Below are 12,497 nucleotides of genomic sequence, written 5' to 3'. Positions count from 1 at the left end.
TGAAAGTAGAACAATAATGAAGAGAGGTGACATGACATCTCAGAAGTGGGCAAATTGGATATTCGAATCTACTACGGTATCAGATTAGTGTTGATTACCCTTTTCTTGTCTTGCTTTGAAATTTTTACTTTTATTTCAGTAATAAAGTATACACCAACATATCCAACCATGTACTAATATCTTATGCATTATGGTTACACTTTTATTTATTTATTTAAAATATGTTCTTTTTTCTTTTCCTTCTTCCCTTAATTTCAATACATTGTACAAAGTAAATGGAAGAAAAGAGTTTTAAGGGGATACAAATCAAACTTATATAAAAGTTAACAAACAAATTGTGATTAAAGTAGAATGTAAAAAGACCTTTATACTTCCAATATAGTTAGATTAAATCAAGTGATTCAAATAATGTAAAATTTCTAAACAAAAACAAAATAGAAAAGAAAGAAAAAATCAGTTACACGACAAACTAAAATACTAGACACCTTCTCTTTTCTTCTGTGTTTTTGCCAAGAGAGTTTGGTTTGGTTCTTAATAACTGGGCTTACGGATCCAACAGAAATCTATGACCTTTTCTACCCTTCGGTCAAGGTGATTTAGCTGTTGGATTTTCCTTCCTCAGACTTCATTCACACATTTAACATCAGGATGATATGATCGATCGTATTTCATCTCACGGTTCCATATCAGGTTTTCTCAAATTTTCTTTTCAAACTGACTCAATTGAATCTTAATTTTGTTCTGTTTTTTTTTTTATTGAAACAATAAACATCAACATTTTTTTCGTTGCCTTTTTGTCGGAAGATCTAGGATATTTTGTGATCCTTAATCGCCAGTTCTGTGGCGATGGCTGATGTTGTTGTGGTTTCGTTGTTCAAACATTATTCCTGTTTTTCTATAGTTTGGTGTGAGTTAAATGTCTGCACTTGTTTTTGTACATGATTTCCCACGATGTGGGAAACTATTTGTAGATACATTAACTGAGGTTTATCTTCTATTTGGAAATTTGGATTGTGGAATTTTAGTTGGTGCAAGCAATGGATTCATATTCTTGAAATTTTAATTAAAACCAGTAATTTAATTAGGTAATTGAGTGAGGTGCTCCTACCCTGATTGTAAAACTGTAACTACAGAGTATTTTTTCTTTTTGTACCAGCAACCTTCAGTTCAGGGAAAGTGATGCATTTCAATCCTTTGGTAATAAGTCTCTTTTGAGCTCTGTGAGAATGGAAGCACACTCTTAGTTTTCTTTGGATCAGTTACGTGATGATCACATGGTTGGATTTGTTTCCAATGTAGGGAAATGGGTTTGTGGACTATACTTGAGGGGTTTTTGCTTCTTGCAAATGCATTGGCAATATTAAATGAGGGTCGTTTTCTTGCACCTAGAGGATGGGGTTTCACAGATTTCTCAGGAGGAAGGACTAAGTCGTTCAAAGGCCAGCTTATAGGTCTCATTTATGCAACTCAGTACCTTAGAGTTCCTCTCATACTTCTCAACTCCATTTGCATTATTCTCAAATTCGTGTCTGGATGATGCTTTACAAGGTGAGTCTGACATGTCTATTTCAAGCATTTTATTTATTTTACATGCACTTGTTCATCATATGTTTTTTCAAAAGAGATCATTCAAACCAACATTTGTTGTTATGGTAGTGCCTTGAACTCTTCATCTAGTTCAATAATCGAAGAGAATATGTGAAATTGGACTTCCATGTTTATTTTAAGATGAAATCTGCATTTTTCTTAATATTTTATCCATTTGAGATAGGAAAATGATGTTTTACATCATACTGCACCATCATGTGTTATTTATTGACTTTATATGTAAGTGTACATGAACTGTAATGTTTCATGATTTTAGTGATCGTTAGTTTTTATAGTCTTCCCTATTTTGATTGTTGTACATCATTATGAAATAACTGTTGAGTTCTTGTTTGGTTTGGAATAATAATAGCTGAAGTTTGGAACCATAATCAACCAAGGTTGATGATATAAAACTAACCATATAGTTCAATGAAATCAAGCTAGCGGAGTTAACAATCCTTAGCATTTACTTATGTTTGTCTCTTCTCTATGCACCTCTTATGAAGTTTGGAGAGTATAGAATTTAGTTTTCTCATTTAGGTAGAGGATATGAAAATGGCATAGCCATTTACATTGCATTCGTTACTTGATATATATATTATTCTAAAAGAGCCTAAAGACCTTAATTTATTAAAAGTGTCCGTGTTAAATATTGCAGGTTTGGGGTTTTTGTTAGATGATTTCACGAAGGTCTTTAAGATAGCAGGTTTACCAAATTCTTTTGCAGAAATATCAGTTAAAGTATTTCTCCTATTTCGTGATATTATTTATAACCACCAAATAACGTTCTTTAGGCTAAAATGTAGGGCATTATAATTTTAAATTCAGTGTTGTATTCAGTTTATTGAGTATTGATTATAATTTTTATTTTATTTTATGTTTTGTTGATTCTAGCTTACCTTGCTTGACTGAGTTGATGTTGATAGAGCAACTCCCTCCGGGATATGATCTAGCCAAATATGCATATTTTCTGATCTGAGTGACCAATGTTGATTCAGAAGTAAACTAAATACATTAATACATTGGTACACAATGCAATCTACTACTAGGAAATTCTATGTTTATCTTTATTCCTAAAACAAAAGCATCTTAAACACTAAAAACTACGGGGTTCCTATTGCTGAAAGAATAGAAGGAATTTAATCACACATCAGCAAAAACATGGTAGGTTTTGGAGTCTACAGCAATAAGTCGTAGGGCTGCAATTGTTGCTAAAATTGACATAATGGAAAAGAAACCAATGTTGAACCAATGCCAGAGCTTTTGCGAGCTTGTCAGTTTCTCCTCCTTTGCCTTAAGGTACATATGGTTTGCAAGAATAAATGTAAGGGGAAATGTGCTTATCGCCCCCGTTAAACTCATGAAATCTCCGAGGAATGGCAAGAAAGCCGACACAAATGTGTTAAAAGCCAGGTAACCACCTCTTACCACGATTCGAAACGACATGTTTTTAACATTCAGTGCACTTCCTTTGATCCCATATTTAGTATCCAAAAACTCGTACATTGGACTTGCAAAAATCTAATAAAAGCAGAACAAGAATTATTATCAAGTTAAGCCAAGGGAAAAAAAATCATGTAATACATTAAAGAGTAATGAGAATTGTAATTTAGATGTATGTACATGCAATGCAATGACCGATTGAAGAAAGGCTGTAATATTGGCCGTAGCCTTCACCCAAACTGGACCATTCACACTATTAAGCAAATACACTGATGTGGAAGATCCATAGGCCCAATATCCTGTAAACGCAACTAGGTACAATGGTAGAACTCCAGCAGTAAACTGAAAGTACAGTGCATTCATCATGTTCTTCACAACTGGCTGCCTAATTGTTGCCTGCAAGTTATATAACCAAATAAAACTCAATCCAATTTTGTATCAACAAAAAACGTGTTCTATGAAAATTTACAACCTTTTATCTAACCTGTATCTCAGGAAGCATGCCTGTATTAAATGCAAACACAAGGTTTGCAGAAGCCCCAATTATCGTGAATACTTTGCTAAAACCTTCTCCAGGAATCTTGTAATCACGAGGCGGTGAATGTAATCCTGGTAACGTTCTACCGGTTAGTGCATAGTCTTACAGAACATGTCTTTCACAATATATTCGACACGACAAATTAAGCATAAGACACCACAATGCATGCTAAATCAAATGTACATTTATAGTGTGTGTGTTTGTTGCACGAGTTTTATATTTAGGATGTGATTATCAGAAACTAATAGTTTAAATTTTCGCGTCCCTAACATGATTCCACTGTGTGTTGCCTTTTACATTTAAAAAATGTATTAAGAAGCCAGTTAACAAGTTATCATGAGCTAATTTGCGGGGATAAACATTTGAGACACGAGATATTACCATCTTTAAGCGACAACAAAAATGATATAATAATGTATATTAGGCTGAAGACAGTTGAAAATCCAAGCCAAATTCCAAGAGCTGAAAGATGAGGAATGCAGATGGCAAACATTGCACACACGAGTCCAGCTATGGCAATACAGTATGGAAGTTTCAACAGCCCATCATCCCTGAACAGAACATAAGTAGCCTGTATCACAGTAAAAGAAAATTTGGTTGAGAAAAAAAATTGAAATAACTACAATGCAATCTGAAAATGACTGCAAAACACTTATCAGTTGTGAAACAAGTCATTAAGGAAAAGAATCCAAATTGAATTAAATGAGAAGAAAAGATATACTTTGTTCCAAAAATCTCTCTTACTTTCAAGGCTGAACCGGCCAAAATGATGTAGCCAGTGTTTATCATGAAAAGATTGATATACTGCAGAGCCCATGTGAGAGAATAGGCTTTCTTTCCTGCAAGAATGAAATGAGCATAGGCTGCAGGAAATAACACGGCAAGCAAAGTGAAGAGATGAAAGTAACTAATTTGTCTTACCATATATATATCCAGCAAGATCTCTATACCTAATATGTCTTTGTCCTCCATATTCATGGAGATGAGCAATTAAAGCATTTGCATAGAGCGATATTATGGTAGCAAGAACTAGACCAACCACACCCCCGGTCCATCCCAATGGAACCATAACCGTCCCTGAATATCCAAGCACATAGGCACTGTTGATTCCAGTCGTGAGGATAAACCCCACTTGAAACCATGAATCTGCACATATACACAGAACATAAACTTAAAGGGGAAGAATCGAAGAATTAATGGCAGAATTAATTCCTGGGAGAAATTGATGATAAGTCTGAGACAATTGAGCAAAGTCAAAATCCAGACGTAAAGAATCATAAATGTAATGTAACACACAATTTGAAACATTGACTCAACCGAAATGAATAGGTGAAAATTTGAAAAATCGTAATCTGGCTGTATCTTTACAACTTTCTTGGTTGTTAAAAATAAAGCACGTGTTAATTATGTTCTTGCTAGTTCATATGGTTTCAAACTCAAAACCTTGGACTCTGCAGGTTCTGTAAAGAGAGAAATCTTGGAAATGTAATGAATAAATGGAAAAGTGAAAAGCCATGAGATTACAAACCGCTGCTAATTTGATGAGCGGTACTTGGACCTTCAGCATCTGCTACAACATCGTGGCCATAGACCTTGTTTGTTTGGAGTTCAATGTCTCTTCTTCCCATTGTTTGATGTTGTCGCAGAGGTAGTGTTTGTTGTTTCGTTGTCGTTGAGAGCAGCGTCACGGTAAGATGCTGCTCCTTCCAAACAAAGCCTTACCGCCAGCGTGAACGGAGGAACCAACACCCTTCTTTTATATATTCAACCAAAACCAACAACAACCAGCCAATCACACTTCCTTTTATAGACAAAATTAATAAGGTAAATACTATGTTACTAATACTTACACTTTCTCATTCAAAGGGATTTCAACACTTATCTTAGGATCCAGCGTTTTAATACTTTAGATTAAATAAAATAAAAGTGTATTAAAACCAAATTATCCACTTTCAAATATATGTTTTAGCAATTTCTTTTTCATGCAGTGTTATGTCGGTGTTCTTTAATACGCACAAAATAAACGCGTAAAGATAAATTGGCTCCACATTTATTCACTTTGTCCAGTTCCTGGAACCCATCACTGGACTTTATTCCATGTTTATCTTCTTCTTTTTTCTTTGCATAAATCTCAATTTGATGGAAAAATATCTAATTGTGTAAGAAAGATGGTGTTTGTAATGCGATGAAGTGTATTTTATAATTTATTAGGTCAGGATAGGGAATTTTGATTAATTTTAAACTAACTAAAAGTAAAAATAAGTTTGTATGTAAAATTTGAACTTAATAAATTTTTTGTGTGGGTTTATAGTCTTATCATATTTAGTAATGATTGTTAGATTGGTTTCATAATTTATTATTATTGTTCGTAATTCCTTTTTTAAAGAAGCCATGTTAGTTAAAGATTTAAAAATCATTTTTACATTTAATAGCTAGATGCTAATGTTAAATAAACCTTAAGTTTTAATACTCTGCATAAATATATGTTTTAAGTATATATTTTAACTCTTACTCAAATTTCTAAGAGCTGTTTGTGTCAAGTTATCTATCCTGTTTTTGGAATAACATATATGAAAATACCATTATTGAGTATTAAAAATAAATATCTCTGGTTAATAATTAAACTTTACAAGAATGATTAAAACACGTGTTTAGTTAATGTTATTTTTTTGGAAATATATACTATAATTACCAAAATGCTCCTGTTTAATTTTGATTTTCATTTAATAAATAATATTACCTTTATAAGTATCCATTTGAAATTTTAATTCTTCTTTTAATCATTTAAATATTTTCTTATTCATTCTACTTTAATTTTTTTTTAAATTATATAGTAAAATTATTAATGTAAATAAACTAAATCTCATTATAATATATTTTATCAATTCAATTTTTAATTTATTTATTATACAAACGTCAAACGGAAACTCATGGAGTTTGTTTTTGTTTTTTTTATTCCTGCGAAATATTTTACTAATAATAATAAAAGCAAATGTATTTTTTTCTTGTTAATAATCCAAATCTCATCTTTAATATTTGTGACGTAATAGGATTTGTTTTCAATATCTAGAGGATATATAGTGTGTTATTTATTATATGGAACGGTTCACTCAACGTCTTATAAATATCTGTTTTCAATATATACAGCTCCTATAAATTTATTTTCATCTAAACTGTAAATTTGTTTATAAAATCATCACCTCATCATAAGTTATCAGTAAAATTATTAAATTTATTATTATTGTTGAGAGTTATATGAAGCTAATTTTTCATTAGTCAGTAATATAAAAATATTAACAATAACAAAGAGTTAAAATTAAACTCATAAAATAATAATAATAATATTTTGAATGTCGATAAAAGTTATCGACTTGCCGATCCACACGTTTCAATCTTAAAGTTAGGTTGCCTACTCGTTGACACCAAATAAATATTTTTTATCAATAAAAAATAATTAAGTAAATAAAATTACAGAAAGATAGAGACTATACCAAAATGATAAACCAAACAAAATCCATAAGTCAAATCATGTTAGTTATTTTTTGCAAGTGCTGTATATGCGTTTCTTGCTGACCAAATCTCCATTTTAGCACAAATATATCTTTTACTGCTTTTGTACAACAAACATGAATGAACAAAAAAACTTTAAATCTCTTAAGAACAAACTTTCTCTGTTTTCCAAATCAATCTAAACATACCCTATTTTCTGGCTCCATATCCAATTTCTTACTTCTAAAAAGGAAGTGTTCCAGCGAAACTTAAACTACTGAAGATTGTGTATACCAGCGTAAGATTTGAAGATGAAAATGCATTAACAGTGGTGAAGGAGTGAGTGATGATAACAATATTCAACATCAAAAACACAAAATCCAACTAACTTAAACCCTTCAACAATTTTTAATCGAATACATATAAATTATGAGTATTAACATTAAACATCAGAAACAGACTTTGATTGCGTACCTGTTGAGTGAAGTGAATGAACGAGAATCCACCGAATGGTTGCTGGATAAATTATGAATGCTGAAGCTGGTGCGAGTTCATACCAAAATGGGAGAAAGTTAGTGTTGCATGTGATGGTGGGTGTTATCCCAATTGATTTCAAATTCCTATTGGGTACGCTCCAAGGGCAATCCCACATATACATATATATTGCTTCAACTTTTTACCCTTAAAACTAAAGACAAATGGCTTTTCACAGTTGGCCTTCTTTTTTCTGTTGAATGTTCTTTACATGAAAATGACACCATATTATTCACTACACAACAAAAATAAAGGTGGAAAAGATTCTAACAAGATTTTTAAGGAGACTGATATCGTTTTGAATTCCTTCACCACTTTGACCACATTAATAATTAATAGAATTTATGCTTTTCAGCTTGGAGAATGCTCATCTATTCTTTAAATAAAAAATGCAAAACAAAAATGAGTCCTTTAAAAGCTAAATAAATTTGTAAACCATCAACTCAAAATTGTTGTTTTTAAAACCACAAGTTGGTCCTAATTTATATGTTTTTTTTTTATAGCATTCTTTCTTTCTGTCCGTTCCTTCTTCCTTTATGAAGTTATATAAGTGAAAGTGGTTGATTTTGAATGCAAATGATAATTAATTTTGGTAATTAAGATAACATGAATGCATTTGTAAAAGGGTGTGGGAAGGAAGTGGTGGTGGTGTTAATAATCTTTTGCTACGAATGATGGAGTTGGTGTCTGCTTGGTGCTTCATCTTTACTTTTCTTTTCTTTTTGTGTTGAATAACTTTCTTGAGATGCTTTTCAAGATTATTGGTGGTGCTAACATAAAGCATAACTCTTTTTTCATGTTGCTAGGAAACGTGAGGTGGAAAATGCAATTGTGTTGGGCACAAACCTTTCGTCTCAGACACTGAATTCTGTTCAATCAGTGTTTGCATAAGTGTTGCTGCTTTTAAAAACAAATATGTCTGATTAATAATTAAAGTTCACGAGAATTTAAACTTTCGAGAATGATTAAACACGTGTTTAGTTAATATTATTGTTTTAGAAATATATGTTATAATTATCATCAGAATTTTCCTCTTATACAAAATATATTAAATTATACTGTAATGAAATATATAAAATATATGTAATGTAATTATATGTTATTTTATTATAGAAGAAAGTTCTATATTTATATTAATATTAATATTTATATTTATATTTGTTTTTGAACGAGAACGTTTTTCCTGATTGAATAGTAATAATTTAGTTGGTTTAGTAGATAATTACTAAGAAATGGATTTTAACTTTAACTAAATCTTAAGAAAAGAAGATTTGTAATTACTTTTATATTATAACTTATAAATCTAACCAACTTCTTTAAAATAGGTTATAAATGACTCTCATCCAATATTAACAAATAAATTTTAAGTTTAACTAATCTTATAGAATTTTCTCTTCAAATAATTTATATTGAATTATATATTATGAAATATATTTATATCTAATTATATAAGATCTCCAAACAAAATAACTAACTGAATTTTTTTAAAATTTTAACCTTATCCGTTGATTTTTATTTTTTTTTCATCAGCCTTATTTGTCTAAACAAAGTTAAAGAATATTACAAGCACAAACTATTTGTAGGATAGAAAAAGATTTGCCAAAAGATATGGTGAACGGAATGCACTAACCACTCCCATTTATTGTTTCTATTATTATTATTTTATTTTATTTTACTTTTGATCTCATTTGTTATTGATTATTATTATCGTAAGGATATACAATTTTCAGTATATTAATTAATATATTCATAAAAAATAATTTTACTTGAATCAGAAAAAATGATGTGAAATATATTTTTTCTATTTATATGTGAAATGAATTCGTATGATTAATATAACTTTTTTATATGAATTTATATTGGTAAAGTGAAAAATGCGATTATTTGACTAAAGAGTAGATGATAGAGAATCCACTATTAGTGATTGATTGATCCATTATGAATGAATGATATAGCTGGTGTGCCCCATCTTATTCCAAATGAAAGGTTGCACATCTTTCTTTCCAATTATTAGATATCATCCAAACACAACTCCACATACACAAGATCTTTTTCTTTCAATCATCAAACAATAAATTAAAATAATAGAGAATACAAAAAGTGTGTTTCAATCCTTTTAAAAAATATACTATAAATTTCTTTGCAAACCCTCCAATAAATACAAACTTGCCTAAATAAATTTAAAACAAATTTTCAACTTTTCAAATCACATAAATATCAACTTGAGTTTTGTTCTAGCCAACTTAAGGTCAGTCGGAATCTTGATGAACAAGGCCTTCTGGAAACGAGAGGGACTCCTCCTGCGATGACACTCCGACACACAAGTCAGTAAGAGCATAAATATAATGAGTATAATATGAAATAGGAGAGTACTCCCTGTATTGTTTATTAGGTGTTTAGATGATGTGCCTTTCTGTAGAGTATAATCAAGTATATATAGACTGAATTGTAACCTCTCCACCTTTAGTCATGATTCTGTCTTAATTGAGTCATTAATGATGATTAAGTCTAATTGATTGAAATTCCTTGACTTGTGCTCCCTCATAATGTTAGATACACAGGTCGAAAAACGACCCATAAATAATCAAACATCGAGCTAGACCCATGACCCAACAAGTTCAATCTAAAAAAAAGAACCCTTAGAAATCTTGTTTTTTAACCAAACTCACACACAAAATATATATTGTACTATTAACTAAAATTTGTCATTTTCTTAATATAAAAAAAATGATGACACTACATTCACTATCATATCATTTGGAATTCATGCAAAGGCTCTGTCACCCTTTTGACCACATTAATAATATATATATGCTTCAGCTTTTAGCATGTTGGACTTTTTTACTAACGAGTCAATTTAAACAATCCTTTCAAATTTTCACAGCATTATTTATACGTGAAAGCGGTTATTTTAGAACGCATATCACAGTTAATTTTGGGATGGAATGAGAATGATAAAACTTTGTGTAGATAATTGGAAAGAAATACATTATTAAAAAGGTTACAGGAATGGAGTATAGTGCTGTTAACCTTTTCCTATCAAACATGTACGTTGATGTCTCCTTCATGCTGCATCTTTGCTTTCTTTTTCTCTATCTTTCAGTGACTTTTTTTTCTAGATGCTTTTCAATAGTTCTCTGCTACTAAAGCAAAGTATAACTTCTAATTCCACTTAATACTAGATTAATTCATAACAAATAATTTTGATTTAATTATTGTCTCAAATTTAAATTCTGTATATTCAATTATACCAGATATTTTTAAGGAAAACTCTATCGCTTGTAAAATTTGGTGTTGCCTTGAACAAAATTATGTATAGTGAAACGTGATTTGAATAAAAACCATAACTTCTGTGTTCTACAAAACCTGAGGTGGAAAATGGCACTGTGTTGGGAAACAAACCTTACGTGTAAAAGATTGATTTCTTTTAAAAAACAAGTTATGCATGATAGTAAATAAGATATGCATTATAATTAGGAAGCCTAATTTATCATCTGTTATGCAGCCAAGAATTTAGTAGCAGTTGACAGAAATTGATGTTATCCAAAAAGACAATAGAGGATGTTGTTGTCCGAGGTTTTTCGATAATTAGATATATTGTTTTTTAGAAGTTTTTTTTTTATCAGCAATAAGGATAGAGTAATAGGTACACTTAATAATTAAGAATGGTTTAACCTTATACATATTATATAAATTATATAATAGAAATCAATTATTTTTTAGAAGTCATTTAGGTTTTTTAGTAGGTCTGTTGCTGGTTTGAACTGGTTGTGTATATATTGCATGATTCCTCAAATCTCTATTCAATTTTATTCATTCATTATTATAAAAAAAAAATATAAGTTGAATCCTCCAAAGGTTAGAAATGGTTGATGGTTCATAATTTAACACATATTTAGACAAAGTTTTTTATAAATATTTTTAGAAAAAAAATATGAAGATTTTTTTTATATATTAAAATTAAAAAATATATAATAATTTTTTTATAAGCTAGTCTATGTACAAGTTATAAACTGATTTTAATTGATGAAAAATGATTTTATTTTTTAAAATATGTCTCGTTAAAATATATCTTAGAAAGATAAGGCACGTTCAATATGGTTTAGAATGAATTTTTTTACAAAATCAACCAATTAAAATATTTATAGATAATCAATTAATCGATTAAAATTTCAAATGATTTATTGAAACTTGTAAAATAAATCAATTAATTTTTTTTGTCAAAATATCAATCTGTTAATTTTGTAAGAGACCAAGAATATATTTTTCTCCAAACAATTGTTTTCAATTAATTATTTTATAATTTTTTCTTCACAATTTCCTCCAAACAACTTTTTTCAATTAATTGTTTTTATAATTTTTTCTCTAAAATTTAACTCTTTGTATTATTTACTAAATCAAAACGGAAAAAATACAGCTTAATTTGGTTTTCCGAAAATCAAATTCCGGCTGGTTTGTTCGGTGCCAGATCAGTTCATCCAAAGTCAAAATTCGACTTTCTGGGACAAAATTCTGAGCTAAATCAAAAACCATACTATCTGCGTAAATATAGTATCAAAAGTGTTCCATGTGGGAAAAAAAACAAAAACGAATCATGCTATTGTGAAAAAAATTCTACAAATGAAAAGTTTCTTCTTGAGAATATATATAAACTTGACAATGTAATATTTTAATATTTGTTTGGAGTTTAAAAGAAAACGTTTCAAAGCAGGCTGCTTCTTCCTGCACCTCCTTCTTCTTGTGTGACCTATATTTTTTATATTCCAAAAATACTCTTTTTTTAATATTTCGGATTACATAGTTCAAAAGTCTTTTTCTAGATCTAGAATTAGCTTCTGGATTATGTAATCCAGAAGCCTTTTGTGATTAGCTTCTGGATTACATAATCTGAAAGTCTTTTCTATAC

The 12,497-nt window shown here is 29.9% G+C and overlaps 2 protein-coding genes across 6 annotated transcripts; one reads left to right on the top strand and one right to left on the bottom strand.

Moving 5' to 3' along the window:
- Positions 1 to 497: 497 nt before the first annotated feature.
- LOC137815048 (uncharacterized) lies at positions 498 to 2,561 on the top strand. 3 transcript variants are annotated; one of them, XM_068618072.1, is made up of 4 exons: positions 551 to 690; positions 1,157 to 1,197; positions 1,300 to 1,548; positions 2,246 to 2,480. In XM_068618072.1, the coding sequence occupies exon 3, from the start codon at positions 1,304 to 1,306 to the stop codon at positions 1,535 to 1,537; it is 234 nt and encodes a 77-aa protein (XP_068474173.1). In that variant the 5' UTR covers positions 551 to 690; positions 1,157 to 1,197; positions 1,300 to 1,303; the 3' UTR covers positions 1,538 to 1,548; positions 2,246 to 2,480. The 3 variants fall into 3 exon arrangements, with proteins under 3 accessions (XP_068474174.1, XP_068474172.1, XP_068474173.1); XM_068618073.1 differs by lacking the exons at positions 1,157 to 1,197; positions 2,246 to 2,480 and adding an exon at positions 2,482 to 2,561 and having other exon boundaries at positions 498 to 690; XM_068618071.1 differs by lacking the exon at positions 1,157 to 1,197 and having other exon boundaries at positions 498 to 690.
- A 15-nt stretch (positions 2,562 to 2,576) lies between these two features.
- Positions 2,577 to 7,793, bottom strand: LOC137815047 (proline transporter 2-like). 3 transcript variants are annotated; one of them, XM_068618068.1, is made up of 8 exons: positions 7,532 to 7,793; positions 5,097 to 5,321; positions 4,490 to 4,714; positions 4,313 to 4,407; positions 3,950 to 4,139; positions 3,515 to 3,639; positions 3,211 to 3,426; positions 2,577 to 3,108 (listed from the first exon to the last, which is right to left on the bottom strand). In XM_068618068.1, the coding sequence occupies exons 2-8, from the start codon at positions 5,194 to 5,196 to the stop codon at positions 2,731 to 2,733; spliced, it is 1,329 nt and encodes a 442-aa protein (XP_068474169.1). In that variant the 5' UTR covers positions 5,197 to 5,321; positions 7,532 to 7,793; the 3' UTR covers positions 2,577 to 2,730. The 3 variants fall into 3 exon arrangements, with proteins under 3 accessions (XP_068474169.1, XP_068474170.1, XP_068474171.1); XM_068618069.1 differs by having other exon boundaries at positions 5,097 to 5,369; positions 7,532 to 7,713; XM_068618070.1 differs by having other exon boundaries at positions 5,097 to 5,318; positions 7,532 to 7,695.
- Positions 7,794 to 12,497: the final 4,704 nt, after the last annotated feature.

The sequence above is a fragment of the Phaseolus vulgaris genome, chromosome 1 (genome assembly GCF_000499845.2).
Source record: "Phaseolus vulgaris cultivar G19833 chromosome 1, P. vulgaris v2.0, whole genome shotgun sequence".
Lineage (NCBI taxonomy): Eukaryota > Viridiplantae > Streptophyta > Magnoliopsida > Fabales > Fabaceae > Phaseolus > Phaseolus vulgaris.
Note: the sequence above shows the minus strand (reverse complement) of the source record. Positions and strands in the feature narration are given on the sequence as shown.

Excerpts from the sequence above, each read along its gene's own strand:
- LOC137815048 (XM_068618073.1), top strand. The coding sequence starts at position 1,304 with ATGGGTTTGTGGACTATACTTGAGGGGTTTTTGCTTCTTGCAAATGCA.
- LOC137815047 (XM_068618068.1), bottom strand. The coding sequence starts at position 5,196 with ATGGGAAGAAGAGACATTGAACTCCAAACAAACAAGGTCTATGGCCAC. Across the intron at positions 4,140-4,312 it reads TGGCCGGTTCAGCCTTGAAA|GCTACTTATGTTCTGTTCAG; the intron begins GTAAGAGAGATT and ends ACTGTGATACAG. Across the intron at positions 3,109-3,210 it reads AATCGGTCATTGCATTGCAT|ATTTTTGCAAGTCCAATGTA; the intron begins GTACATACATCT and ends TGCTTTTATTAG.